The sequence below is a fragment of the Conger conger genome, chromosome 2 (genome assembly GCF_963514075.1).
Source record: "Conger conger chromosome 2, fConCon1.1, whole genome shotgun sequence".
Taxonomy (NCBI): Eukaryota; Metazoa; Chordata; class Actinopteri; order Anguilliformes; family Congridae; genus Conger; species Conger conger.
The window spans coordinates 57,860,874-57,887,887 of NC_083761.1; the positions used below are offsets into that span (position 1 = coordinate 57,860,874).

Genomic DNA, 27,014 nt, shown 5'->3' on the forward strand with positions numbered 1-27,014 from the left:
TTTTCAGAACGTTGTTCCCATGTGAGGAAGTGGGCCTCTACTTTGTGCTTCCAATGCAGATTATACTCGAAAACCTGATTCTTGAGAGATTATTTACAATTAGAAAGGTTTGTTTTCGTATTCTAGACGTTGTACAAATACCACACGTATATTGCTGTTAATTGGTTGTTACAGTAACAATTGGCTTGATATCCCAGCGATGCAGCTGAAATATTAGCTACTGATAACTTTTCTGTTAAATGTGGAATTATTTGTCGCATGTTTTTGTAGGGTAATGGTGGTATTGGTATGACACTTGGCCAGTAATTGTCTTTCTTCCTGCGCTATCGAGCTAAGCCCAGTAATGTCTAAATATCTGTCTTTCATTAAGTGTTTCATAAGCCGATCAAATGTGTTCGATTGCGGTGTGAAACACTTCATTGGACCCACATCCCTACATAGTTCAATTTGGAAGAATCCTTCGAGAATTCTGTGTCCTCTGATGTCGCTGCGTTCAAGGACAATAACAGACACACAATCTAGGAGATTTAGCATTTCAGTTGTATCGCTGACGCATCCACAAAACGGCGTATTAACGTCAGAAAATCCAAATGCAACTAGTAAGGATGACATTGACAATGAAACTGAGGAGGACTTTGGATCCCATTCCCGGAACTTTGCATCCAGGATAACTTTCCGAAAGACATCACCAGAATTGCACGCCCTAAATTACAGAGCAAGTGCTGATGAAGATGATACGGAAGAGTTGAAGCAAAGACCAGTCAGAAGGAACACATCTTACTGGTACTTCCTTCAGTGCAAGAAACTGATAAAGCAGGACAAGGTAGAGAGAACGTCATACAGTTGTAACCGTTGACGTGAAACAATGCCACTGTCTCTTCATGCAGTTTGTCCTCCACAGCTTGCTGAGGCACTAGATCTGTTTGAGACGCAAATGCTGCAGGGTGAGCGTCTGCAGCCAGAAGAATTCAACTACACTCTACTGATCGGAGGCTGTGGTCGTGTGGGTTTTCTCAAAAGGGCTTTCAAGCTGTATAATGATGTAAGTGTGTACATTTTATCAAATGCGTTCCAGATTTGGTTGGGGTCTGGGTTTTACTAAGTGCAGTTTATCCAGCTAACTCGATAATCCTGATTCATGATACAGTTGCTACTTAGTGATGTTGGTGACCCAGTATTGCACACTCCCCTGGTCTAAGAAAAACGCAATGGTATCATCATTAAAGATTCAATTATATTGATTGGAGTAAAGGTATTAAGCTTTCTATCCACATACATTTCCAAAACTAGTGGTCCCATTCTAGTCATCTAAACCTACACCCTGCAATTGAATAGTGATGCACTCACTTGATTCGCTTCTCTGGTAGTTTTGGTTAGAGAAAATAAGTCATTCGATTTTTAAAACGAGAAGATCAGTTTGATAACACTGCTTTTTATACCATTACACAAAATGTGAAATGTGCATTTAGCCAGAAGTGCTGTGATATCCCATTTTGTCTTCCATGAACAGATGAAGAAGCGTGGCCTACATCCTACAGATGCCACCTACACTGCTCTGTTCAATGCCTGCGCTGAGTCTCCTTGGAAGGACTCCGGTTTACAACAGGCTCTTAAATTGAAGCAGGAGTTGAATATGAAGAACATTCAACTCAACCTGATCACTTACCATGCCCTACTGAAGACCCATGCACTCTGCTCTGACCTTAGGACCTCTTTTCATGTGCTGCGGGTATGAATGGATTAGGTGATTGTTTCTGGCTTGGTTTCATTTTTATCATTCAATGAACTGAATTTGCTATAATTGTTTTATGTTGCTGTAGGAGATTCTGCAAAATGGTCACGCAGTCACGCAGGAAACATTCAACTTTCTGTTGATGTGCTGCATCAGAGACCAAGACCAAGGATTCAGGTTTTCCCTGCAGGTTAAAATTGCCTTATATAATGTTGTGCTGTCATCTTCTCACATAATATGAAGGCCTATGTTCAAGATATCTTGGAGTGGGTTACAGGCCATTTTGTCGAGGCAGTATTGCATGGATGTACCCCAGTCTGGTATCAAATTTGGACTGTGCTACTGAGACCTGCAGGGCAATTCACTATTGGGCCTAATGTAAATGGTTGGCATTTATAATGATTAATCTGTGAAATGTATTAGTGGTCCTCGTATTTTTGTTTTCATTTTAGGTTTGGCGTCAGATGTTGAAGATGGGGATAAGGCCGGATTCTCACAGTTATAACTTGTTGCTGCGTGCTGCCCGGGATTGTGGCATTGGAAATCCGGCTCTGGCCTCCTGTTTGCTCCTGAGGAATGAAGATGAATTTGCCAAAAATGTGTCAAAGAGAAGGAAAGGTCAGAAAGCAAAAGATGAAAAAGGGTCACAAGTGATGGACATAGATGTCTTTGAAAGCAGTCTTCTGGACAAGGGCACAGAACAAAACATAATTCCTTCATTGAATAAGGAAGAGGCAGACATGCTATCCAAGGAAACATACACCAAGCTTCATATAAAGCAGAATAACTTCAGTTCCAACGTTACTTCAGGATTACAATCCATGACCAATGAACAAATGGTTCCCACTGAATCTAACTATGTACAGTCTAAAGTGGCCAGAGCCAGCTTCCCCAACCTTCTTGACCGAAGGATAAATATGACTAATGTGGTCTCCCTTGGGTCTGTGACTAGTGCCTCTGATCGGCTGGCACTGATAGGGAACATGGAGGGATTGCTGAGCAAAATGGAGGCCGATGGTTTGAATCCCAACATCAAGACTCTGACTTTGTTAGCAGAAATTGTCTCACCTGGAGAGCAGTCAGAAATGAGCTTGCTCTTGCTTGCTAAACAACACAAACTAAAGCCAGACATCTTTTTCTTCAATACCCTTGTGCGCAAAATGGCTAGAGCAGGCGACTTTGAAGGAGCAAAGGTAAGAAATGTAAAATGTATGATTGTATAATGAATTATATTATCTGCATTGCTCATAAATAAGTTCTGTTCCGATTCACCTTGATTATGAGAATAACATGCATATTTACATTTTCAATGTTCATTTTTAGGCTCTTTTGCCAGTATTGGCAGAGAGGGGTATGGAACCTAATCTTCACACATACAGTTATTTGGCGGTTGCCTGCAGGAGAGAGGAAGACGGACTGCAACTACTTTCAGATATGAAGGTAAGGGCAGCTTCATCAGGTGGCAGTTATGGAATTCACCAATATGTTCTGCTTCATTAAAACTTGTTTGTTTAGTTGGCTCCCTTCTTTATCATGTTTGTTTCAGGTTTCAGGAATTACTCCCAATGCCTATGTGTATAGTGCTCTTATCAGCAGAGCTTCCAAACAGCTGGATTACAAATACTTGAGAGAGATTCTGAGAAGTATGAAGCGCAACCAGGTTCCTGCAACAGAGGTCATCATAAGGCAGCTGGAATTTGCCGCGCAGTACCCACCAAACTTTGATAAGGTCAGATTCTGAAGTAATTTAACCCACAATGCACTTAAGTCTGTCCGAAATCTGTACGAAGCAACACATCATTAACTTTCAGTAATACTATCAGTGTTCAGAAAGCAAGAATTATGCTTTTATCATTTAAATTCTTGTATACTCTTTTTCAGTACAAAGCCAGAAACAACTACCTGGAGAAGATTGATGGTTTCAGAGGTTATTACAATCACTGGCTGAAGTCAATGCCAGGACAGGGTACTCCACATCCTTGGGAAAAATATAAATCACCAAGAAAGGAACCCAAGATGTCTAAGGGCAGTGAATAAAGCAGTCTAACCAGAATCAAATCATGAATCTATGATAAAAATGTCAATTATACATGAAAGATGCATATGAACAAGAGAGATTCAGTTATTTTGTTCAGAGTGTACAAAGACATTGGTTAAAAATAAATGCTGTATCATACTGAAATACTTTATAATAAAGTGAATGTAATTTGCCAAACAATCTTTTTTTATCTTCAATACATCAGCTTATAATATTGAAACATTCCCTTAATTATAATAAACGCAATGATGTTCCTTGAGCAAGAAATTGCATAAAAATGCAATCAGTGTTCTTGTTCAAACTAGTCTTTTGATTTATAACGGTTGTTGAAAATGCATTCAAGTTGCATGCTTTTGTTCTGAAACAGATTAGTAATACATTTTCACTCTAGTATTTACCATTTCTAGGATATCAGAAAGACCATGAAAAAAATCACTCCAATTTGATGAAAATGAAGGAATTTTACTTTATTATTGAAGTCAATTACATTGTGTTGCCCAGTATTTAAAAAAAACGTGGATGAGAATTTTCACTGCAAATCCCCCCCCCCCCCCCCCCCCAAAAAAAAGAGATTACGTGGAAGAGGGTGATGAATACAGTGAATCAAAGATGTGTTCAAATAAACATTCCTTGGTCCAGAAATGCCGCAGTTCTTGCAGTCCGGCTAATAATGGCAATGAGCGTTCACAAAAACTCAACTATTAAAAACTTGAAATTACATTACTTTAGGAATATACATCATTTACACCTCCTGTTCGGTAATTTGATTTTGCAACAGTAAAACGGTCATTGGCCAGGAATATACATCGATATAAAGGTACAATATTAAGTTTAAGTTATTGCCATTTGTTGTTTACAAAATGGCCGCAGATTAGCTTGAGGTGCAAAAAAAAAGACCGCATTTCAGCCAGAGCAGCCTCTGCATCCGCAGTGAGTACATTCAACAATCCGACCCTATTAGAGAAGGAGAGGAAACACAATGGGAGGTCAAACGTTCAGCCAGCAATGTAATCACTTTCACACATAAAAAAAATAATTGACGTCTGGGCTCAGTTCAATACATAATTCAAGAAGGAAATGTATAAATTGAGAATTAAAACAATTGCATATCTAAAGTGCATTGACTGTTCATCAATATTGCTTTTGTTCTTTAGCACCAAAATCAATGTGGTCATTATAAAAAAATTATAATTTATACATTAATACACTTAGAAATACAAAAAAATGGAAATGTTTAAATGTGAAAGAAACGGTCAAAATAAAGTTTTGAAATTGCCTAAACGGGTTTGACTCATTAAAAGTGTTTTTTCCAGATTTTGACCGTTTGATTTACTCAACTTATAGAGAAGCTAGGGTTGGATGAAACGAGTGCTTTACTGCTACATAACATGCAGTAAGTTCCATGTAAAATAACAACAAACTCACCACTTCAAGTTTGCTTTTCGGCACTCTGCAAATGCAGTTTGTTCCGAAGTTTGTATCTCTGGTCTGGATGCAACGGAGGCAGCACAAATTTTCATAGCCCTGCTTCTTCCACTTTGCGATCAGGTTCTTGTCAGCATACCCTTCTTTAATGCAGTACTCATAGAGCTCTGTTAATGTATTTTAGCACAACATTGCGAGTCAATTCCCAGGATACTTCTGAGTATGTTCACTATATCAGACACCATCACATAAGAGGCCAGAGGCAGACGTACCTCTACTGATAGCCTTTCGTTTGTAGAAAAGATCGAAAATGTAGCGGCTCCGTTGATGATGCAGCCTGAAGATGGGCCACAGAGATTCCACTTTCCGCTTGCCTTCGTGTGGTTCAGTCTCGGCTATGATGAAAGTCAACAACATGACATAAGTGTACCATTCGACCAAATAAATTAGCGTACTTTGTTAGCCTGTAGCCTTTGTGACCAGCTAGCTAGTTAGCCTAGCCACCATCATGTCCACTACCGGTGCTGTAATGTTAGCAAGCAAAGTCGCGATTCTGTCTAACTCACCTTCCCTCATTTTTTGATCCAGCTCATCCAGCGTTGGTTCAATGAGCTCCCAGCCGTCTGGAGGTGGTTTTCTACTTCGTTTCACCTTCGGCATTGTTCAATTAATAAAAACACAGTAAATCGTCGCAAAAGCAAAGACTGTGCTGTTGGCTCTTCTTCCTTGAGGTCGTTGGTGGATTTATACCCAAGGTTAGGGTGCATACCGCCACCTATTGTACTGGGAGTGGTACTCCCTTTACGGCTTCCTTTTCTTCTTCTTCTTTTTGTTTTACAAAAAAAGGGTACTGTCCACTGGGCGGCAGCACGGGCCCTTCATGCAGGCATGGCCACCTTGTTATCAGGGCTACAAAAGAGGCCAAGGTTTTTCAATTCAGGAGAAGAATGATTTTAGGGTGTTTTAGTAGGTATCTTTAGATGAATTTGGTTGCCAGGTTGGCCTTTTGTTTATTTCTGAATTATGTCTGTGATTAAATGAGATTTTGTTTAATAAAAGGTGGTAAGGAACCCATTTCTCTTGCTTTCGTTTGTCTGTTCACCCGTAATCAGTGGCCACCAGCCCTGCATCCTACAGTATATATACATTCAGTGAGCAATTTAATAGGTACACCAGCTTGTTAATGCAAATATTTAATCAGTCAATCATGTGTGTATCATAAATGGATAAAAGCATGCAGATATGAGGTTCAGTTGTTGTTCAGACCAAAGAAATGTGATCTAAGTGACCCCAGACAGAATACAGGGGTGAACGCATGGGGTACAGGAGGCTAGAACCGGGGACAGGAAAACACAGGGACAGACTCAAGATACAGGGTATGACGAACTTCAGACAGGCACGGTGTCTCAGGGGGGCATGGAGGGTCTCAGGGGAGCTCAGGGTCTCAGGGGAGCGTGGCGGCCTGTAGCGTAGTGGTTAAGGTAAATGACTGGGACACGCAAGGTTGGTGGTTCTAATCCCAGTGTAGCCACAATAAGATCTGCACAGCCGTTGGGCCCTTGAGCAAAGCCCTTAACCCTGCATTGCTCCAGGGGAGGATTGTCTCCTGCTTAGTCTAATCAACTGTACGTCTTCTCTGGATAAGACTGCCTGCCAAATGCCATCAATGTAATGTAATGTAATGGGAGCACGGGCTTTCGGACGGACACGGGGTCTCAGGGGAGAACGGGCCTGACAACCCTCCATGTGCCCCCTGAGACACTGTGCCTGTCCAAAGGCCCGTGCTTCCCCTACCACTCTTTGTTTGCGCTCATTCCTTCCCCCAGGTCCTCCATCTCACTTTTCTCCTCCTCCCTCTTCCCTTCTTCCCCCTCCTCAGTCCGGCCAGCATTCTTCCACTGCCACTTCACCTTTATGCCTTTCCAAAGGCTCCACTTCTTTCTGTGGTCTTTCTCATGTTTCCCTTTCCCTCTGTATTTCTCTACCTCTTTAAACTCCACCTCTACTTTCTCATTCTCTTCCTTTGCCCCATCCTCTCCCCCATTAATTCCCTCTTCTTCAACTTTCTCCATCTTCTCTTTCCCTGTACCTTTCTCCTCTTCGCCCTTTACCTGGGTCACACACTGAGGCCCTGTTGAACCCCCCACTCCTCCATAAATCATGGCCACCATGTTCCTGACTTCTTGCAGGATGGAGGTGTGTTCAAGCTGCCTTTCCTCCATCCTGTCCATCCCGATCTCCACTCTCTCCATCCTCTGCAGGATGCTTTCTACCGTTTCCCTCATACTCTCCTCTTCCTTCACCTGCAGGGTCTTCTCTGCCTCCTTAGTATCCTACAAACATAAGAATACATAATGAGAACAAGCAATCAGTGTGTGACCCAGGTAAAGGGGATGAAGAGAAAGACACAGGGAAGTTCTACCTATCCTCTGTATTCACCACACCTATCACCTTTTGTAGTTTTATGAATTTTAAATAATAATTAGCACAAATATCCTTCTGATATTTTAGCATGCATGTTCTACCTTATTTCTCTCCACTTCCTCCTTCTCACTCCCTGAAGCCTGAGACGGGGATGATCGCAGCCAATGAAAGAACCCCGTCCTGCACACCTGCTCTTCTGCCTTACCGCTCAACGCCATTTCCACCTCAAGAGCAAGGGGCTTGTGAAATGCTCCTTTCACCAGTACTGGAAAAAAAGAGAAGCCTATCATTATTATTCTTTTTTTAAATAAAAGTGGATGATGGCAAAGGCAATCACAGGCGATCAAAGCAACACTTGAGCTCCAGACAGCCACTTGTCTTTCCCATTCTTGGCCGAATTTCTTCCCATTTTCACCAAACAAGGGATTCACAATTTGGTAATTTGGTAGATGCTTTTTGCAGAAGGGATTTACTATAGTACATATTACACAGTTTACATGGTAAGCATGAACTAAAAAGTGAAAAAGTGCCTCAAAAGTTACAAATGCAAGGGTACCTTTTACAATTGTACCGCTAGCCAACAATAAATCATTCATTTGTACCTTTTTTGCTTGTAAAAGTCTTATTTCGTTCTCAGTCCGTTCTTCTGATTTCTCGTTCTTGTTTCTTCTTGAGCCAAATGTGAAAGCGATCTGCTAAATTATCTAAAAACGCTGTCAAAATGATTTAATTTATAGCAGATATCACTTAATGCTACTGTGACGTGGTTCAAACATAACGTAAGGGATTTCATCAAAGCACGTAACTATGAATTATTTAACCTGTGGCTACCTTGCCTTTGTGACCATCACGTTAAACCATATTTGCAAATGTAACTATGTTGACAGTGGTACAATGTAGGATTCCCCATTGCCTCTCTTACCTCTATTTGTCCTGACGTAGATGCACTCTGTGGCAACCAGAGGGGGGATCAGGGAGATGTGCATATCATTTAGAGTGAGACACAAGACCGTTGCAGTTTTAAGCACTCAAGGGTTCTTTTATTCACGAAAAGGAGACAAACGAAAATAAAAAACATAGGTTCTTCCTCTCTTCTGGAGGTATTAAGGCACCTATGCGCAGTCACCAGCCCCACGGCGTTTCTCAGCTGACCCTGAACGGGTCTCCTTGGGTTGGCTTTATCCATTCAGAAAAGGGCTCTCTTTTTGCCCAGTCTGAGTTTGGTGCTGGTTGCTTGTGTGAGTTTGTTCTCTCGTCCTCCTCGTCCGTCTCTGACGACAAAAAAATAAAATAAAATAAAAAATAAATTCTGAAGTATTAGGCGATTACCTCTAGGCTAGTAGCTAGCTGAACTTTCCCACGGTGTGGTCGTTGAAGTGAATGCACGCGCCAGACTGACAGCAGTTGCTAGTCGATAAGGAAAACTTTCGTATTTCTGCTACCAATTAAAAATAAGTATAGATATATGACCAATCGTCGCTGTGTCCCGGGAAATAATAGTCATTTCCCGGGGCAATCGCTCAAAAAAGAGAACAATCCCGGGAAAACCAGAACGTGTGGCAACCCTAACTGTAAGTAAGAATAAGAATTAGAAAAAACATTACTGCCCCGGGCTTGGGAGAGCTTAGGTTTATGTTGGTTTATAAATAAATAAAAAAATAAAAAAATAAACGTTAAGGTTGGTCGGGTATTGCATAGTCCGCTCCGGATGCTAATGGTCTGAAAGCTTGGGTACAGCGAGCGAGTTTACATTTAGGCGGTGTCCGAGATGGCTCAATATTCACTAATTACTAATCCCTATCTAGTGAATGTCCATATAGTGCGCTATAGTTTACTAAATTAACAGTGCATTCAGACAGCAGACGTCGATTTTGCAATCGTTCATCATCATCACGTAGGTTACACGCTGCTGCATATAGCCACACAACCATCAACAAACATAGCATACAGCCGGTTCTTAACACCAGAAATATTAAAGTTCTGTCATTGACAGAACTTTAATATTAACACTTATTTGATTCGTACGTCTCCAGTACAGTAGATGGCGATATGTAGGCTACCCGTATTTCACTGATACTGACAAAGGAAAAAATAAGTCTGTTCATGACGTATAGCACTAGCAGTTGCGGCGCGTAAAATTAAAGGAAGATAATTTTGCTTGCTGAATTAAGCTGGTTTATGAGCTGGCGGTCTCACTCCTTCGCTTAATGATTGATGAAAGGTAAATGGCTTTCCTATCGGACACTAAAAATGTATAAAGGACAGTGGATTTTCTGAGTAAATAAGAAGTATTTATGAGTTAAAGTTTGCAGACTTGAAGAGTTTACCCAAAAGTGAAACTAGCTAATGGCACAGCTGACGATTTGGCTAACTGAATAGCCATACCGTTAGCAGCAGAAGAGTGGAAATACCAGCTTTGGGCTATTTATGTATGTTTTTACTGATCTTGCGTGATCGAGAGCGCGCCTGCATTTCTTGGCTAGGATTCTTCAGTGACATAAAAAGGTTATTGAGTAGAATAACACGCATTCGTGTTTCACTGGTTAATGGTAAATTGTTTTTAATGCAGCTAACAGTTAAGTTAAACTTAACTTAGACAAGCCAGTTTATGTGGCTTTTCTTTCATGTTGTCTGTAACGTTAACACAGTTTACTGAAGTTATGTGGTGGTTTTGACTTATTCGGAAAGTGATCTAAGTTAGCTCTACCGTTAACGCTACCGTTCTTAAGCACCAGCACAAAACACATTCGCTATTATTATTCTTAGCAACAGAGCTAGCCACCTACGTGTTAAGTACCTGATTTAACTTTGGTATCAAAATGAGCGACGGGAGACAAAAAACAAAACAAAAGCAAAAACTAAACTGAGGAAATCCACGAAGAACAATATTTAAAACTTTAACTGAATTTTAAGTTACTAACGGTTTTATTGTAACCCTCTTAGTTTGCCCTTTAGTGTCTAATAAAAATGGACCCAGAATGCATCATTATTCTCAGTGACGAGGAGGATGATGACTGTCCTACAGTGTTTTTGGACGAATCCTCTGTGTTAATCGTGGAGGAATTTGTCAAGAACGAAGGTAAAATTTAAATCTCTACATAGCAATATTTCCTCGTAGTGCCCGCGATATTAACGTTGAGCACTTAGATTATAGAGTAGTTGTTATGATATTTTAAACTGGCGACATTATTTCTGTAATTATTCCTGACAACCTAGTAAATAATTTGGTCTTGTGTAAAAGGCATAATCGATAGTATGGTTGGGTGCGGGCTTTATTCGGTCAGCATTATTTTTTTGGTCTTGAATGATGTGTAGTTTTGTTTTATTTTGCAAGATCATCAAACACCAGAAGTGAACAATACTAGTGAGATTGTGGATGAAGACTTGGCAGTAACTTTCTCCAAAAAGGGAGCTGTGATGCCACATGCCAGATATGACTGCAATATCTATCTTTTCAGGTGAGTTTAACTCAAGGGAGTGATTTTACATATTTTCAGACTTGTATATTTGTAAATCCAATCAAGCAACAAGGAGAAATGGATGTAGTCCACTGCATTCATGCTGTTGGCAGAATACTGATTAGTAAGGCAGCAGCAGAGCATAGTTGCATTTAACACATTGTCCCATTTGAGCTATTACAAACACTGACCTCAAAAAAACCCTAAAAACCATGGGGAATCTACTGTGCTGAATGGATGTTTGCACTGGCTATGATTTTTGCTATTATACATTTAGAAGCTCCTGTCTTTTTCCACATTGGCGAGGTCATTGATAAAACGTGTCTGGAGCAATGTGTAGATGAGAAGCACGGGCAGCCTCAATAGGTAGTTACTGTGAGCTATGAGATCACTTATTATGGTCACACTAGATAGTAGTAAGAACTAGTGAGAGAGGATGTTAAGCAGGATGCAATTCGTTTTTCATTGTTTTTTTTATTTATTTAAAAACATTTTTAAAATCGGATTTCTGTCCATATGCCCATCCCTACTATCCATACCCCAGAACTTTAAATAGTTTCTCCTTTGAATTCTGCAATGGCCTGCTTGAATTCCAATGGCTTGCTCACTTTGCTAGTATGAGGGCGTTCAGGGTTTGTTGACTAAACCAAGAAAATACTCATCATGTAACTTCAGAGCAGCTTTTATCTTATTATAATTTGGGCCCCATTGACCCCTATGGGTGCTCCTCACAAGGATATTGTGGTATGACATCAGCATTGCTGTACGTGTCCATGGAAGCTTCAGCCACTTGAGTACTGAGTAGGAAAGAAGTACTAGCACAATATAAAAACATATGTTGATAATTGTATATACATGCTATATAATTAACATGGTCATATGTGCATATATGTTTTCTTGATTTAAGCCAAGATCCTCCCAGAACCATGATTATAAAGTTGATTAGTTGTCAAAAATGTTATTCCTTAAACATCATACAAACTGTGCCAATAGTGAGCATTTTCTGACTGGTGGAAAAGCAGTGATTTACCTCTGTGTGTTTTCTGGTTGTTAATTATAATTGTTTCATTCTGTTTTCCTCAAAGTCCAATGGAAAACGACACCAGTAATCCAGTTAACAATAACAAAGCTTTCTGTGAGCAGTGTTTTTGTTACATCTGTGATAAATTGGCATCAGAGGTAAGAGCAAGTAAAACTGAGTTGCAAAGTTGAAATTGATTGAGCCACTGCAGTTTATTTACAGTGTACAGTATTGATTTGGCAAGTGTGTGCATAGTATGACATTTTCTGGGCTGTTTGCCTTTCAGTGGATAAGTTAAAATGTGTAGTTTGTCAGGTCTCTGTGGATTATGGAAATGGTCAATGACTGATTTTATTTTTTAGTGTATGTTTTGGAGCACCCCTGGAGTCTGCCATTGCAATGCTCATAAACGAAGTGCGTTCTGGAAGGACCAGAGAGACAAGGCTGTTCTTGGATACCTTCATATTTTTAACTTTGATCTTCTGGAAGTAGATGCAGAACTGAGACGTGCTGGTATGCTTCATCAGTTTGTTCCAAAAGTGTCATTATGTGGTGTAATGCAATGATTGAACTTCATAACATAGTCCTTTTCCCCCCCCTATATTCAGAGAGTCTCCTCCTGAGGTTTGAAGCCATTTTGAAAATGGAATATGGCACATTTCTTAAGGGTGTGGAGACAACGTTGTCGGATATTGTCAGCTGTGGCTGCTACTGTCATACAGCCAATGCGTTCACTGTTGGATGCAGAAAATGCAAATCCAGACATGTGGATGTGAAGCTCTATGAGTAAGCAAATAAATTCTGCTCCTTTGTTGATAGTGCCTCTAATCTGTAAGGTCAGTTCAGTAGAATATATTTTCCTTCAGCTACTCCAAAGTGTACAGTCTGGTGTTGGAGTTCCTGGATGAAGCTGACAAAGAGAAACCCAGAACAGCTGCGGTGATGTTGCTTGGAGCTGCCAAAAATTTTATTGTCCATACACAACCAACAGGGTATGTGCCTTCTCCTACTGCCTTTAAGATCATACATTTCTTTCATTTCTAGTCAAGGTGGCATATGGCTGTTTTACACTGGAAACTAATGCAGAGTGTAAAGTGTCGTTTTTATTATTTCTTAAATTAAAGCAAAGATTCTCACTTTTCTCTCCACAGCATCCCAAACGCAAATTCAAAAGCGTACGTTTCAGAAGCCATTCCTGTATTATTAACAAGGTAAAGTGGGGGGCGGGAGGTTTAAAAAAAATTTTTTTTTTGGGGGGTAAAGAAGCACTGAGCAGTTTTAAATGTGTATGTACTTTATCATGAATTTGCTCATTATTTCACAATAGTTTGTTGCTATTCTTTTCATGATGGAGATTTGTGCTGTATTAGTTTTTTTTTTTTTTTTACGGTTTAGTAAAATTGCAAAAAATAGATTAGAAACAAAAATAAACAATTGGTTGAAATGCACTGTGGCCATCTTGCATCAATGTGATCATCTGGGCCCTCTTAATGCACTACCTGGGGGGTATATATTACACCGCAGGATTGCTGAGTTAGCTGGATAAGTTCACTGAGTAAAACTGGAACTTGGACTGAAATATAAACATCTGTTCCAACTCTGAACTCTTAAGTAAATCGGTTCTCCATTGTCGCCTTCAAGAATTTGGGATGTGGGTGCAATTGGTTGCCTCAAACAAATCAGGAAGCCCATTTCTGATATAAAAGCCAGCAGTTGTCTCATCTCTTGGCTCAAAATGAATTCAGTGCAATGGTTTTTCATGCTTGCGGTCACATAAAATGTAATTGAAGCCAGGATTTGAATCATGGGTGGGACTTCAAAGGTCATCTCTCTTCCTTGTGTTATTCTTTCTCAAGATTTAAGCTCAAGGCTGTCTCTAATTTTCACCTGGATGTTATACTGAAGCTAGGTAATGAGCCAGTTCAGATATTTTTGTCCAGTAGAATACACTGTTTCATTACATTTGCTAGTTATTTTGGGTATTACTATTTACACTGGCTAGCTGTCTTGGAAATAGGACCTGACCAATGGGCATTGAGAATTAATGATAAGATACAGTATTTACTATATGTTAAAGTCTGGAGACTGTGGAAAGGTGAACTATCCCTTTAAACCAAACCTACATTATTTCCTGAAATTTCAGTGCTGGTTGTCAACATGTTTCCCTTATGATTTAACCATAAGTCCTTTGCATAGCTTTATTTTCACCCATCATAGAATAATAATATAAATTGTGACTACATTATTAAGTAACTACATTAATAATCGGAAAGGCGTGGCTGCCTTGTAATTTCATGAGTGAGCGTTTCTGTTATAGGGTGACGAATGCTCTGATGAAGTTGATGGTTGTTGGTGACTTCAGTGCTTCGTTCTCAAAGAAACTGCAAAGCTTCTTTCACTCACTCCCACTGCCTGCGAAAAGCAGGTGGCTGAGCTGTTGGTGGGTAACAGTTTGATGGCTCTGAGTTTACTCAAGTAAAATATTTTCAAAATAATGTTTCTGATGCTACCTGATGAAAATATGAATAGATTTATGGGCCTACGTTTCAGTCTGAACGTGCTCCACTGGGACGATCCTCTCCTGGTTGCTGTGTTAAAAGGGCAGAACATCACCGGAGAAAGAGTCCAACGAGGGAAGAGAGAAGTCCTGTTTGAACCTGTGGTCATTGTCCAGGCACGTGTGGAGAAACTTGAGGAGCAACAAAGGTAAACAAAAAAGTGTACTATTGCCATTGAAATGACAGAGAACATGTAAAACTAACTTATGTGACATTGGTTACTTAAGGCAAAAAGCAAACCTTTAATGTTATTTAATCTGTCGATTTAGTCATCTGGACTCCTTAGGCAAACTATTGATTTGTGACTTCAGCCACTTGATTGTGTTTCCGTAATGCATTAGTGTCCGCATCAAAAACAGTTGGGGCCCCATAAAAATAATTGATATTTCTCAGGTACAGGGAACTGGCAAGGTATCTGAAGGTTGTGAGGAGCGATCACAAAATGCTGTGAGTCGATTTAAACATTTTTTAAAATTTTATTCTGATTTTCTGACATAAGATGTACAAATGTAGTACTTTATTTGCATTGAATAATTCAGTTCCTCCTTTTTTGCCTCAGTTTACAGAGTATGACGGATTGCATCCCCTTTTTCTTGTGCAAGGCTGGACAGTACCATCTAGCACTGCAGGGATTTTTCATTCCAACATCGGAGGCATGCTGCAGCGCCTGTCGACTGTTTCCAAACCAGTTTGCTGTGTACTTGAAAGTCTTCACCACAGGAAAAATGCCAGTTGGAAAAGATCCTTTTCTGTCGACAGAGTGGGAGACTGTCAAAGGTTATATCCAAATGTTAACCGTTTATCCTGGCACTTTTCTGCTGAGTGGAAAGACTTCTTACACTTAAAAAAAAATATCTATATATTTTCGTTTTTACAGATGCCAATCTTCCAAAGAGTTCTGAGGTTATTAAGTTTGCTTTGAGGATTTTGAATTGCAACACAGCTGTGTTTATGGATGTAAGTATACAAAGTGGTCAGTCAGACTACTTTTAGGTTTGTGGGGGTCTCCGTTTAATCTGATACAATGCTGTAGCATTTGTGTCTACACCAGCGTCACTTGTTAAGCATTTGATTTAGTCCAAATGTAAGCTGTGTTGGATAATTGTCCCAGTTTGACATGAATTTGTGTGTGCAGTCGGAGCCGTGGGTGAATCTGATCAGTGCAGCATGCTGTCCACTGTTGGCAGAGGATTGTTCTCTTACATGTGCCTCCTTCTCTGCGCCTGACATTGAATTTCAGATGGTAATTCATTATTATTATTATTTTCTCATAAAATGAATGACATTTCATGAACTTTAAACAAGGTTGGTGCGGATGATGTCTTATCTTTTTTTATCTTTTTTTTATTTTTTTAGAAGACTAGGGACATGGCAGCAGCCATTCTCCTAGATGGATCACAAATCCAAATTCCAAAATCATTTCAAAATGTAAGTTTGGTAATCCTGTGTTTTTGCTCAATTCTTTTTGAGAGCTTACCAGTTTCACTATTTCATGCAATAACTTTTTTTTTCTTAATGCAGAATTATCCAGACCAGGCTCTTCTGTTGCTAGTCACACAGGCCCTTGTGCACAGGATTGTCCAAAGTGCTATGATCAATATCCTCAATGTTGTCATGGCTTTCAAAGTAAGACTGCTACTTGACTTATTAACTTCTGTTTTACTTTTGAAATCATTCTAGTACATGGTTTAATACATGTAAAACGGGCGATATTAAATGGGAATTATTCTGAATTGAAGCAAATTATCAAATTAATTTAACGGAATAGGAGAGCAAAAAATGTAAACAAAAATTGACCAAATGGCTGGACACATTCTAACTGGACAGTGCTCACATAGGCCTACTCTAATAGTTGATAAAGATTGGATGGAATTTGGTATTACAGTACATATTGTGTTAATGTGCTCAATGAATCTACATAGTCCGTATGTATTTGGACAATTTTGGTTCTTTTGGCACTAGTACTTGACTTGGATTTCAAATGAAACTATAATTGTGAGGGTAAAGTTCAGACTGTCCCCTTTAATTTGAGGGTATTTACATCCATACCCCCTCAGTATCTAGTCTTGATTCTAGGCCAGTAATCCTCACTCCTCACTGTCTAAACAAATTGCATCAGTTCTCCATTTGAAAGTTTCCTCCAATTTCTTTGCCTTATTCCTTTGTTTATTATATTCTTTTTTTGTTTTATTTGGCTTTCAAATCTACAATTGATGGGCTGGGCATGAATGTGTTACCTTGCTGTCTTTCTCTCTAGGCAAATGCATGGGCACTAAAGTTCTTCTTCCATGGCCTCAGTACCAGGCCTGACATCCTGCAGGAATTCATGAAAGCACTTCTGAAAGAACTGTACAGGGAAAAGCATGTACAGACCTACCGGTAACTAAACGTTCAATGTATTAAAGTCACAGTGAGAGCAACACTAGCTTCCGCAATCTGACGTATACGTCAGTGAAACTTACAGGGGGAAGTGCGAAGGAACAAGGAGTCTATTTGACTGGCTTCAAATGCATGCCACTGTGTGAAAGGACATTGATTAGAGAGGAACAGAAAACTGACAGACATTTGATCGACATGTATGCCTGGTACTCAATAAAAAAATTAAAAGTGGATGGAAAAAAGCTTGTGTATGAAAATACACAAGTATTTTATGTATTTCAATAAACCAGTGGTTATGAGGAATGTGAATATGAAAAAGTGAATGTTGATTTCAGCTCGTCCTTAATGTTCATACTATTGTCATACTATTGAATTTCAGCTGTCAATGAAATAACTGGAATTTCTTCCTTAGAAAAAGGGACATACCCTCGGAGCTCACCCTCATTGCAGACTTCCTCTTCTTCTGCCTGCTGGACAACAGTCCACATTTATTTTCAGTCCACCAACAAATCCTTGATGACCTTTTAAATAATTGGAATGAGTACGTCTTACATTTTACTCAATGAGATCCTTTTCTGTATGTAAAATATCATTTGGATGTATATAGTGTTACAGCAGTTGGAGGTATTGGCTGTTTATTAAAATTGTGCTTTTCTGGGGGATTCGATATTCGTATATGTAGCTAAACATTATCTGACAGCACAGAATAGATTCTTACGTTATCTATTTATATTGGCTGTTATCATGATCATTCCATTTTCATAAATGTCCAGGTTTGATTTCCCATGGCAATACTACCTCCGATGCCTCCTGCAGCAATATGTAAGTGTTAGTTCTTTTCATTTCCTCTTTAAAGTGGTAAGCAGCTGTTTCACAGAATTCCCCCCCATACTCATTAATGCATGACACTGAAGATTGTGGTATGTTTTGAAATCTAGTTCATTCCATTTCACTGTTGCTGTTTTTTCCCCATAGGAGATTCAACCTGATAAACGCAGGTTCCTTGATCTGATCAGGATGAAGAAGTCTAGATGCATGGCCCTCACAGATGCTGTAAAACGGATTCCATTGGAATAAAATGAAAAAAACTTTTTTTAAGCGCACAAATTCTTGCCTACATCAGAATTTTACCTTAACTTTGCCTAACAATTGAGTTTGCAGATGAGAAATAACATTATCAAGTTATCTTTATCAAACAAGTTTATCAAGAAAATGGGCAACATGCGTTTACTTATCAAAGTTAAGGATATGCAGTGCAGTCTGTGTATTTGATCAAATACTTATGGACTGCACTTGTATGCTTATTGTGTATGAGCCAAAATTGTTTTAATGTTTGCTTTTTTGCACCCTGCATTGAATACCCGCAACCATACCAATATTGTATTTTTACTGTTGTGATTTAAGTGTGTTGGAGCATTGAGTGTTTTCTGTTGTACAATATTTTCCTTGGATCATTAAGTTTTGGGAATTGCATTGTTTCAGGTTATTGCCTTTAACATTGCACTGAAATGAATTACTATTGGAATACATGTAAAACATAGAGCCATGGCAATAGTTCACTTTTGTGATTATACATTCTGTTTAAGCCTTTCTTTTTTGTAATGGTTGCACATTTGTTAATGCCAATTCTGGCATATTTTTGCACTTTGTGAAACTGATTACATTTATGCGACCAAAACCACAAGCAGATGTATACTGTCTTTGACAAAATAAAAATATTAAAGAAATGAAAGAATTCATTAATCACATGGGCAAGTAGCTAAATACAGTTGACAGGGTGGGTCAGATTAAACATTTTATTAAATATATTAAGTTCTGGTGTTTACAACTCTCAAAACATACAAAAGCAAATTGCAATTTAACAAAACATTCTGAATCATTCCAAACATTTCTGTGCAAAATATAATTCCGACATTGGCACATACAAGATGGGTACATACAGGTTTTTATCCCAGTTATACCCTAATTGATAAGATTTCTAGAGCAGGATACAGCCCATTACACCCTGCCCATGGGCATGCATACAAAGGCTTTGTGAATTCCCATACTAGGTTACCAATTGTACTGAAATGTGTAGAAATCAATATTCTGACCCAACAATTTATGTACTGCAACTGGATATGGGTAGGAAAAGGGTGTCTTAGCTGAATGACATTCAAACACAAATCCAATCCCATACATTCTACCCAAAGCTGAGACTGGGCTGTAGGTGGACCAGCAAGACAATGACCCAAAGCATACCGCAAAATCCATACAGAATCTCTTCTGTGACAAAATCTGTTCTGTAATGGCCATCTCAGCTGCCGGACTTCAATCCAATTGAAAAACCTGTGGGCTGAACTGAAGAGGGCAGCTGATTAGCGCAAACCCAAAAATTTGAAGGATCTTGTAAGGATCTGCATAGAAGAATGGTCCAAAATCCCTCCAAATGCGTTCCATAACTATGTCAAGCATTAGAGGAAAAGGACATGCTGTTATCCTTGTCATAGGTGGATGCACCAAGTACTAAACCTAGGGTGCCAATACTTATGAAACCTTGATTTTGGTGAAATCTGCTTTTATTAAATGAATGTTTGATTTTGGTTTGTTCTATTGGAATATTAATAAAATATGTATTTTTCAAGTTGCCATTTTGAGTTTCTCAATACAGTATTTGTGCATTGCCAGTAAGGGTTGCCAATAATTCTGGAGCCCAAACGTATATACAGATTGTTGAACAATCTTATTTCATTATATAGCAATTTTATGGAAATTTACCAGAGGAAGAACAAATATCCAGCAAACCTAGCAAGGAAACAAAAGGTCCCAGAATAAGATTGATCTACAAATGTCTAAATGTTTTACATGACACTTCATGGGATGCATAAATTAAACAAAATATGTACGTCAAGATTTAGCGAGTTCACATTTGTGCTGCAATTCAATTCAGAGGGCTCATAGTTCACGGTTACCTTCACAAGTTCAATAAACATAAAACAAAAACACTGGTCAAGATGTTTGATACACAGTTGTAAAGAAACTGGAACAGAATAGGCCAATAGGCCACTTTGGACGATTGATGATTCACTACTATTACCTGGATTTGGCAGACCATTCCTTTTATGCCATTCAACAGCTCATAAAGTTATGAATTATTGGAATGAACGGGATAATTTCTAGTTATTTAAACCAGTAACATATTACTTCTGCCATACTGACACCCATATTACATTCACATAGTTGCACATTTGGACAACAGTATCTAACTTATTTGCAAACTATCCACAAGACTTTCCATTTAGCATAAAGGTTGATGAATATGCAACAAATAATAGTCTGTGAAACATGCAAGAGCTTGTGCATCATTTTATACGCATTGTCCATGCATAATACTTGATGCAATTCAATTCCATCTAAATAAAGAGTTTTCAAAATGTAATTAATCAGTCAAGTATGATTCATTTTCTCCTTCAGTATGTTTAACCTGGGAGGGCACTAACATTTGTCTTCATTTCTAGGTTAGTGATGCTTGTTAACTTTAGTTTGTTGTCAGGAAGATAAAATTAACAATAAGATTAAACCTTTCCAAAATATAAACAACCTCAAACAGTTTGAAAGTTAGCACAAGACAGTTTGGATATTGGACACTTTTTTATACCACTTGAAACATTTAAGAAGCATAGAAAATTTGGGATTTAGTTTGTTAACTGATGCACTACCCGTACCATTGATCATGGTTTCATTTCACTTCATCTGCCATTTTCATTAACTTTTTTCTTAAAGGAAAAAAAGTGCACATTTACATTCTAAGAAAATGTTCTAGTTGAAATGCTTGAATGAAATCATTTCCGAGATCAATACCATTTACCAAACAGAATCAAAAAGCACTATAGCAGCCTGCACTTCTGAAAAAAAATGCACAAAAAGGAAAAATTAAAACCGCATTCATTTTTCTCATCACTTTACAGTGATAGAACTGGTCAGGGTACTTGACCATTTTCAGCTCTCAGCAAAACTGGTTTGGTAAAACAATTGTGATCTAATTACATAAGCTTTGCATTCAGTATGTTTTTTTACAAAACATGGATCAGTATGGCACCATAAGGTTAATTACTTGCAGGTACACATATTGTCTTCATCCATCATACTAGAAAGACATTGTGGTAAATAGGCCTTCAGCTGCAGTACCCCTCTGGGAGATATTAATTTCTGCTCAACAGTATATATGTCAATGGCTGTTTTCAATAATAAGGCTGAGCAATTACATAATAAATAGCACTTTAGAGATCAAAATTACATGAGTAAACCACATTCAACAGCAAATGCATCACTCAATCGACACTTATGACAGCACACTACAGTGAATCACTTGAGCAAAAATAAAAAGATTTAAATTCATTGTTTTCCTTCATCTCCTGTTCCTACCAGGGTAAGAATTGAAGGAAACCTTCAAATTGCTCAGGTGCCAGTATAACAACATTCACACCTAAATTTTGTACAAAAAGCTGGTGGTATAGTTAAAGCTGAAAACAGGCAGTGTGACCCCCTTGCTAGCACCATGCAGGTAATGGTGTTTGATTAGCTCAGACAGAAACTGCACAATTTTGCAGTCATCCTCACTGTAGCCCAAGTTGTGGTGCAGAAAGTTGGTCCTTCGTGACACCACATCATTTTGGTCTTCATCTGCACGTATGGGGAGGTGGAGATGATGGCAGAAGGTATAAAGGAAAGCCTTGGAGCTCAGCTGTGTTTGCATGCTCTGCACATGCATGAAGTAGGTGCTCCCACGTTTGATCAGAGTACGATGGTCAACCATTTGCCCAATCAAAGAGCCCTTGTATGGTGGACAACGCAGGGTCTTGTGGTCAATGTCCAGGATGCTGATGTAGCGACTATAACGGGTCAGGGAGTGCAGCATGCTTGAACCTGCTGGAGAGGCCGTCCTGACAAACCAAACAAAATGGAGGTGAGCTGAAATTCTGGATACCATTCAAGGTATGAGACAATTATGGCCTTTTCATACCATTCACAAGGGACAGGTAACAACTGGCCTGTAGTACCAGAGGTATTTGAGAATTTTGCTCTATCCAATAAACATAAGCAACTAACTGCTGAAGTTACTCAGTATGATCCTCAATGTCCATGGTCTGAATGTTGGAATACTGTAATTAATTGTGTGAGCAGAAATTCAGAACAAAAACCAGTAACATCTCCAGGATCTCCCTACCATTTTCATACATACAGTGCCGTGAAAGTATTTGCCCCCTTCATGATTTCGTCCACTGCTAACCAAGGGAAATAGCAATGCTCGTTTCGCACTTGGATGATCCTCAAACCATTTGGGATAATGTTCTATGGACAGTGGAGTCAACAACAAACACGGTGTCTGGCATAAAGCAAATTGCATTTCACAGGAAGATCATACCAGCAAATGTGGTGGTAATGTGATGGTGCAGGGATGTTTTTCTGCTTTTCGGGACCTAGACAACTTGCCATCAATGAAGAAACCAATGAATGTCCAGTCATCTGTGTCTGTTAGCTGAACCTGAAGTGCAACTGGGCTATGCAATAAGACAATGATCCAAAGCACAACATTTTTGGAGAGGTCTAGTCAAAGACCTGACTTGAACCCAATAGAGATGCTGTGGCAGGACCTGAAACAAGCAGTTAATTCTTGAAAACCTAAAGATGTGTCTAAAGCGGTTCTACACAGAATAGCAGGGTAAAAGTCCTCCGCAGAAATGTGAAAGACTTATATGAAATTATAGGAAGCGTTTGGTTGCAATTTATGCTGCTAAAGGTGGTGACATCCAATTCATTGTACACAGGGATGATATGGGTTTTTGATAGCTTTTTTCATTAAAATGTTTTTACCCGAGTTCCCTTATCTTAGTCCAATATTACAACATTTGTACATGTGTACTTTTTACAATATTACTCCCATTCAGTGTGATTACTATGCAATAATAGAGGACATCAGGAAGGGGGCAAATATGTTTTCACAGCACTAGATGAAATCGCTTTTCTCTCCTTCACCTTTGCTGAAACAACAGTGGTAACGATTATGTGAACACAGAAAGATTTGAGCCTTAATAGCCATGTACTGCATAATATCCATTCTTTTAAGAGGAGACAATAATATCTGTCAGAGTGGTGGTGATTAATGTTTCTTTGCACGATGAGTACAATTCATGAGACATTTCATATCCTCTGAGTAATAGCCATAGCACCCTACATTTGACAGTGTGGTGCTGCTGACATCACTCTCAGTGGGATGTTGGTTACTGCTGTGTCAAGTAAAATGAAAGGTCAACTCTGTGGAATAACTGCAGATGACTACAGAAGCCAAGCATTGTTTGCTCTGATCAGCAATATGAGAGGCTCTTACTCTAACTAATGCAGATCTGGGTCAAATACTAATTGGACAAAATAAATTGGACCAACTATATTCATAACAGTTCACCTCCTCCACAACATTAATTGACAGAAGAATGTTTAAAACAGTATCTGAGAATATGTTATGAGTTATTTCTATTACAAGCTGTGGTAGCAACTGAAAATAAGTGAAATTACATTTGACATTGAAGCCTGTGAAAATTAAAACCACAGACTGAGATTCATAACAACATAATTTTTTGTCATCATAAAAAATTAATTGAAATGCAGAAATTCAGTCTACAAGTTTACATAACATATTTTGCTATCAAAGTCTTACCTGTGAAGGCCAATGAGCTTCCAGTTCTGCAGGTCAGTCAGTTGGAATGGTGAAGACAGCCATTGCTTTACAGTTTCCCCATGCTTACCGAGTTTGGGCACATAAATGGTCAAAGCATTAACCAGCTTTCTCACCGTCCCTTCATCAGCTCCCAAAACCACAAGAGTCATGCCTCTCAGAAGGCAGAATATAGCTTGCTGGGCAAAAGGGTACTGTCTGATGAACCTCAAAGCACTCTGCCCAGCCTTCTTCTTGTGCTTCACAGTAATGGGAGTTCCATAAAGAAAGGGTGAATATGTTGTGTCAGAACTAGTGGAGGCACTCATGAAGCTGGTGCTGTCAGAGAGGTCATCAAAGTTAATTCTAGAGACATCACCTGAGAGATAGTTTGGGTTCAATTCACACAGAGGAAGCCCAGAAGGAGAGGCTTCAGAAAAGACTGCCTGATCAAGAGAGAACTCTCCCTGCAGAGTAGGATCCCCCTGATGGCCAGACTGTAGCTCCTGTATCACCACTCCATTAGCACAGCACTCCTGGGCCAGCTCAGGTGAGGAGCCCATATGAATGTGATCCTCTTTTCCAACACAGCACGTCTCTGCCTGCAGGTTCGTTTCTGGTTCATAAATGCACTCATCCAGCATGTCTGGGACTTCATTCAACAATGTCTGATTGTGTATAGGATCTGCACAGTTCTCGACAGGGAGTTCTTCTTCACAAATAGCACTTGGGTAGGATGCTCGCAGGTCCTCAGGTATAATGGATTCAGAAATGCTCAGGATGTCAATGCTGTCCTCACTGCAAGTCCTCCTGGTGACAATTTTCCTCCGGACTACTTCAGGATAAGGTGGCTGAAGGTTTGCCTCACTGTTTGCATCCACTGATGGTCCCTGAGTTTTAAATGACTTCTCAGTTCCCAGAACCTCAATGCTCTCACCACTACTTTGACTGCCTTTCATTTCAGCATCAATACCATCATCAGTATTGTCCTGCTTGAGGTCACAGGGTCTGGACACAGTCAGCTCTCCTTCCTGAATTCCATCTTCATTTGTTTCTGGCTCCAGTTTAATAGGCACAGTTTCAACACATGAGGTGTAGGCATCCAGAATCAATGGCTCAACTGACAAGATGGAAGCTGGAGGTAGGTTAAAATTCATAGTTTGTTTCCCATCACAGAATTGCTGCTCAGATTTCTCTTCCTCCCACTCACTATCCTCAAAAAGGAAGTTTGTGATTTTAAGTTTTTTCAACAAAGCTTGGTCGATCTGACCAGTGTAGATGTAGGACAGGTCACCACGGAAGGTCTTCTCAATTAACCTTAGCTGATCCATTGTCTGATGAAAAAAGTATAAATCACAGAGCTCTTCCAGTGTTTTCAAGCGCTTATCAAAACATTTAGCTGACTTTGCTTTAATGAGTTGAGGGGTGTAAGAGGGTCTCCGTTCAATACTGTGATCTTCTGACTGATTTTCAGAGTCAAATTCACTGAATGTGGCTTCCTGGCCTAGATCAGTTGAGTCAATAGGGTTGCCAGATTCATATGGCAGAAATTCAGGATCTTTCATTTTTCTATTTGGGTAGGATGTGATCTGCTTTAACAAATCTTTGTGCTCGTATATAGATTTTTCAACATTTGCCAACTCATTAGCTTTCTCTATAGCTTGAGTGGAAAAGCAGCCATTGCTCATTTCATGCAGCTCTGTCTCCTTGTGCAATACACTTCTGGTATATTCCAAGTCTTTTAGTTTATTTTCTAGCTCCTTAGCAAAAGCCTTACGGTTTCCAGTTTTCAAACACTCTGATGCCTTGGAGAACTCAGAGGACAGCTCTAGAAATTGCTGCATGATCTTTCTCTCATCTGCTGAAATATAAGCCATGCAGAATGGCCTAACAAAACCACGGGCCTCCAAGTCATAAAGAGTCAAGTGGTGGACATATGCAAAAGCACCTTCTTTTGAGTCCCCAAGTACAACTTTTGAGTCCTCCACAAAATTCAGCTTTGGATAGCCACAGCCAGGAGGATGGCCAACGAATGAAGCCTGATAATCCACAGACATGATCCGCAGGGAGAAATAGTTCAGATCGAAGGTGCCATAAACTTTAGACTCATCTGGGATGGTGAGTAAAGGTTGTGGGCCAACTTGCTCTGAAAACTCAGAAATGAGAATAAAATCCTTGGTAAATTTAGCATAAGATGTCTTTGTCCAAGGATTGCCATTTCCAGAATGAGGAAACAGAGGCACAGAAAACTCTTCTGGGATCACCCAGGGGTCTGCATACACCTCCCCAAAACCATCCTCTTTGGTAAAAGCAACCACATCAGGGGAACCAATCATCTTTCCAAACTATCGGACTAGAAAGGTGTTAAATAAATGTTATCGTCCAGTATTCTTGCAGTATGACTTCATGTCTCCCCACTTTACTGATCAGCTGTAATAAAATGCATCTGCATAACCTGCTAACTAACATTAGCTAACGTTACCGACTTTGTGTCTCAGCTTCCAGTATTGCTAACAGCAACACATATGGCACATTATTGCTTCATCAGCAGGCTAATCTTTACCGAATAAATATAACAATATCTAAACATTAACTTAAACGATTCGTCATTGTTCGCAGTGTTTCGGTCCACGTCCGTCTTCCATTCAATACCATTTCATGTACTATAAATTCTCCAAAATAAAGTTCTAAACTGACAGCAATCGAGCTTCTAATACATACACGAACGTCAACAATATTCGCTGGCAAGGTATCTCACAGAGATGCAAATGAAAAGACCGTTACAAAAATCACTTGCCAAAAGTAGATGGCGAGCTAGACAGCTGGCGCTGAATCCTGTTCTTTGTCTAGCTTAACGTTAAATCCTTCGATGCTCTCCGGTTCAAGTTCACTGTTCCGTTAGGTGTGGAAAACATCAGAGCAGGTGATTTTTATCTGGCACAAACAGTGCGTGTTGTGTCACGACTGAAGTCAGTAAACAAGACCAGCCATATTCTATCCGTGTGACTCACTGCACAGAACCACAAGGAAGTGTCCACTAAGCCTGTCCTTTTGCAACGGGTTTCTATGCGTGATTTTAACTTCCTGAGGGCTTCTCGTGCATTGCATTTTTTACGTCTGGTGACGAATACGTTTCGATTAATTTATGTTTAAACAAAACGCCAGTGCCACACGGGGAGTGTAGTTTTAGCTGAATAACTTTACGGCACATTTCGTTTGCGACATGGCGTAACTTTGCCCGCTGAATTTGTAGTTTATTTATAGTATTAAACAGAGGCAAATATTTTA

General features: G+C 39.4%; 4 protein-coding genes across 7 annotated transcripts in view; 2 read left to right on the plus strand and 2 right to left on the minus strand.

The window, feature by feature from the left end:
- Nucleotides 1–5,954, minus strand: part of bud31 (BUD31 homolog) — a 119,411-nt gene extending 113,457 nt beyond the window's left edge. Inside the window, exons 1-4 of one of the 2 annotated variants that reach the window (XM_061231030.1) lie at nt 5,762–5,954; nt 5,468–5,590; nt 5,196–5,362; nt 4,656–4,724 (exon numbers count right to left, since the gene is read on the minus strand). In XM_061231030.1, coding sequence (XP_061087014.1) covers nt 4,674–4,724; nt 5,196–5,362; nt 5,468–5,590; nt 5,762–5,855 — 435 coding nt within the window. In that variant the 5' untranslated portion in view covers nt 5,856–5,954 and the 3' untranslated portion in view covers nt 4,656–4,673. Of the gene's footprint in view, nt 1–4,324; nt 4,725–5,195; nt 5,363–5,467; nt 5,591–5,761 lie in introns of those variants that run through there. The other variant, XM_061231029.1, reaches the window with a different exon arrangement.
- On the plus strand, nt 17–3,950 carry ptcd1 (pentatricopeptide repeat domain 1). Its single transcript, XM_061231024.1, has 8 exons — nt 17–823; nt 902–1,042; nt 1,511–1,729; nt 1,821–1,922; nt 2,185–2,925; nt 3,056–3,172; nt 3,279–3,461; nt 3,614–3,950. Exons 1-8 carry the CDS (start codon nt 344–346, stop codon nt 3,767–3,769), a joined length of 2,139 nt encoding a protein of 712 aa, XP_061087008.1. The 5' UTR covers nt 17–343; the 3' UTR covers nt 3,770–3,950.
- A 3,187-nt stretch (nt 5,955–9,141) lies between the features above and the next one.
- zgc:112980 (uncharacterized protein LOC503706 homolog) lies at nt 9,142–19,663 on the plus strand. Of its 3 annotated transcripts, none has more exons than XM_061231219.1 (20): nt 9,142–9,190; nt 10,563–10,698; nt 10,954–11,077; nt 12,163–12,256; nt 12,461–12,611; nt 12,707–12,884; nt 12,965–13,090; nt 13,250–13,309; nt 14,416–14,538; nt 14,649–14,804; nt 15,050–15,103; nt 15,216–15,433; nt 15,534–15,613; nt 15,792–15,899; nt 16,013–16,084; nt 16,178–16,282; nt 16,914–17,035; nt 17,448–17,576; nt 17,809–17,857; nt 18,011–19,663. In XM_061231219.1, exons 2-20 carry the CDS (start codon nt 10,587–10,589, stop codon nt 18,110–18,112), a joined length of 2,163 nt encoding a protein of 720 aa, XP_061087203.1. In that variant the 5' UTR covers nt 9,142–9,190; nt 10,563–10,586; the 3' UTR covers nt 18,113–19,663. The 3 variants fall into 3 exon arrangements, with proteins under 3 accessions (XP_061087203.1, XP_061087202.1, XP_061087204.1); XM_061231218.1 differs by lacking the exon at nt 9,142–9,190 and adding an exon at nt 9,443–9,840; XM_061231220.1 differs by lacking the exon at nt 9,142–9,190 and adding an exon at nt 9,957–10,048.
- Nucleotides 18,818–26,751, minus strand: LOC133121767 (guanine nucleotide exchange protein smcr8a-like). The gene is made up of 2 exons (XM_061231217.1): nt 23,730–26,751; nt 18,818–21,957 (listed from the first exon to the last, which is right to left on the minus strand). Exons 1-2 carry the CDS (start codon nt 26,060–26,062, stop codon nt 21,501–21,503), a joined length of 2,790 nt encoding a protein of 929 aa, XP_061087201.1. The 5' UTR covers nt 26,063–26,751; the 3' UTR covers nt 18,818–21,500.
- Between the last annotated feature and the right edge of the window lie 263 nt (nt 26,752–27,014).

Coding starts and splice junctions, on each gene's coding strand:
- ptcd1 (XM_061231024.1), top strand. CDS start 344: ATGTCTAAATATCTGTCTTTCATTAAGTGTTTCATAAGCCGATCAAAT. Junction 824..901: donor AACTGATAAAGCAGGACAAG/GTAGAGAGAACG, acceptor TGTCCTCCACAG/CTTGCTGAGGCACTAGATCT. Junction 3,173..3,278: donor AACTACTTTCAGATATGAAG/GTAAGGGCAGCT, acceptor TGTTTGTTTCAG/GTTTCAGGAATTACTCCCAA.
- zgc:112980 (XM_061231219.1), top strand. CDS start 10,587: ATGGACCCAGAATGCATCATTATTCTCAGTGACGAGGAGGATGATGAC. Junction 12,885..12,964: donor GTGGATGTGAAGCTCTATGA/GTAAGCAAATAA, acceptor ATTTTCCTTCAG/CTACTCCAAAGTGTACAGTC. Junction 17,858..18,010: donor GATGCCTCCTGCAGCAATAT/GTAAGTGTTAGT, acceptor TTTTCCCCATAG/GAGATTCAACCTGATAAACG.
- LOC133121767 (XM_061231217.1), bottom strand. CDS start 26,062: ATGATTGGTTCCCCTGATGTGGTTGCTTTTACCAAAGAGGATGGTTTT. Junction 21,958..23,729: donor AAGCTCATTGGCCTTCACAG/GTAAGACTTTGA, acceptor TTGGTTTGTCAG/GACGGCCTCTCCAGCAGGTT.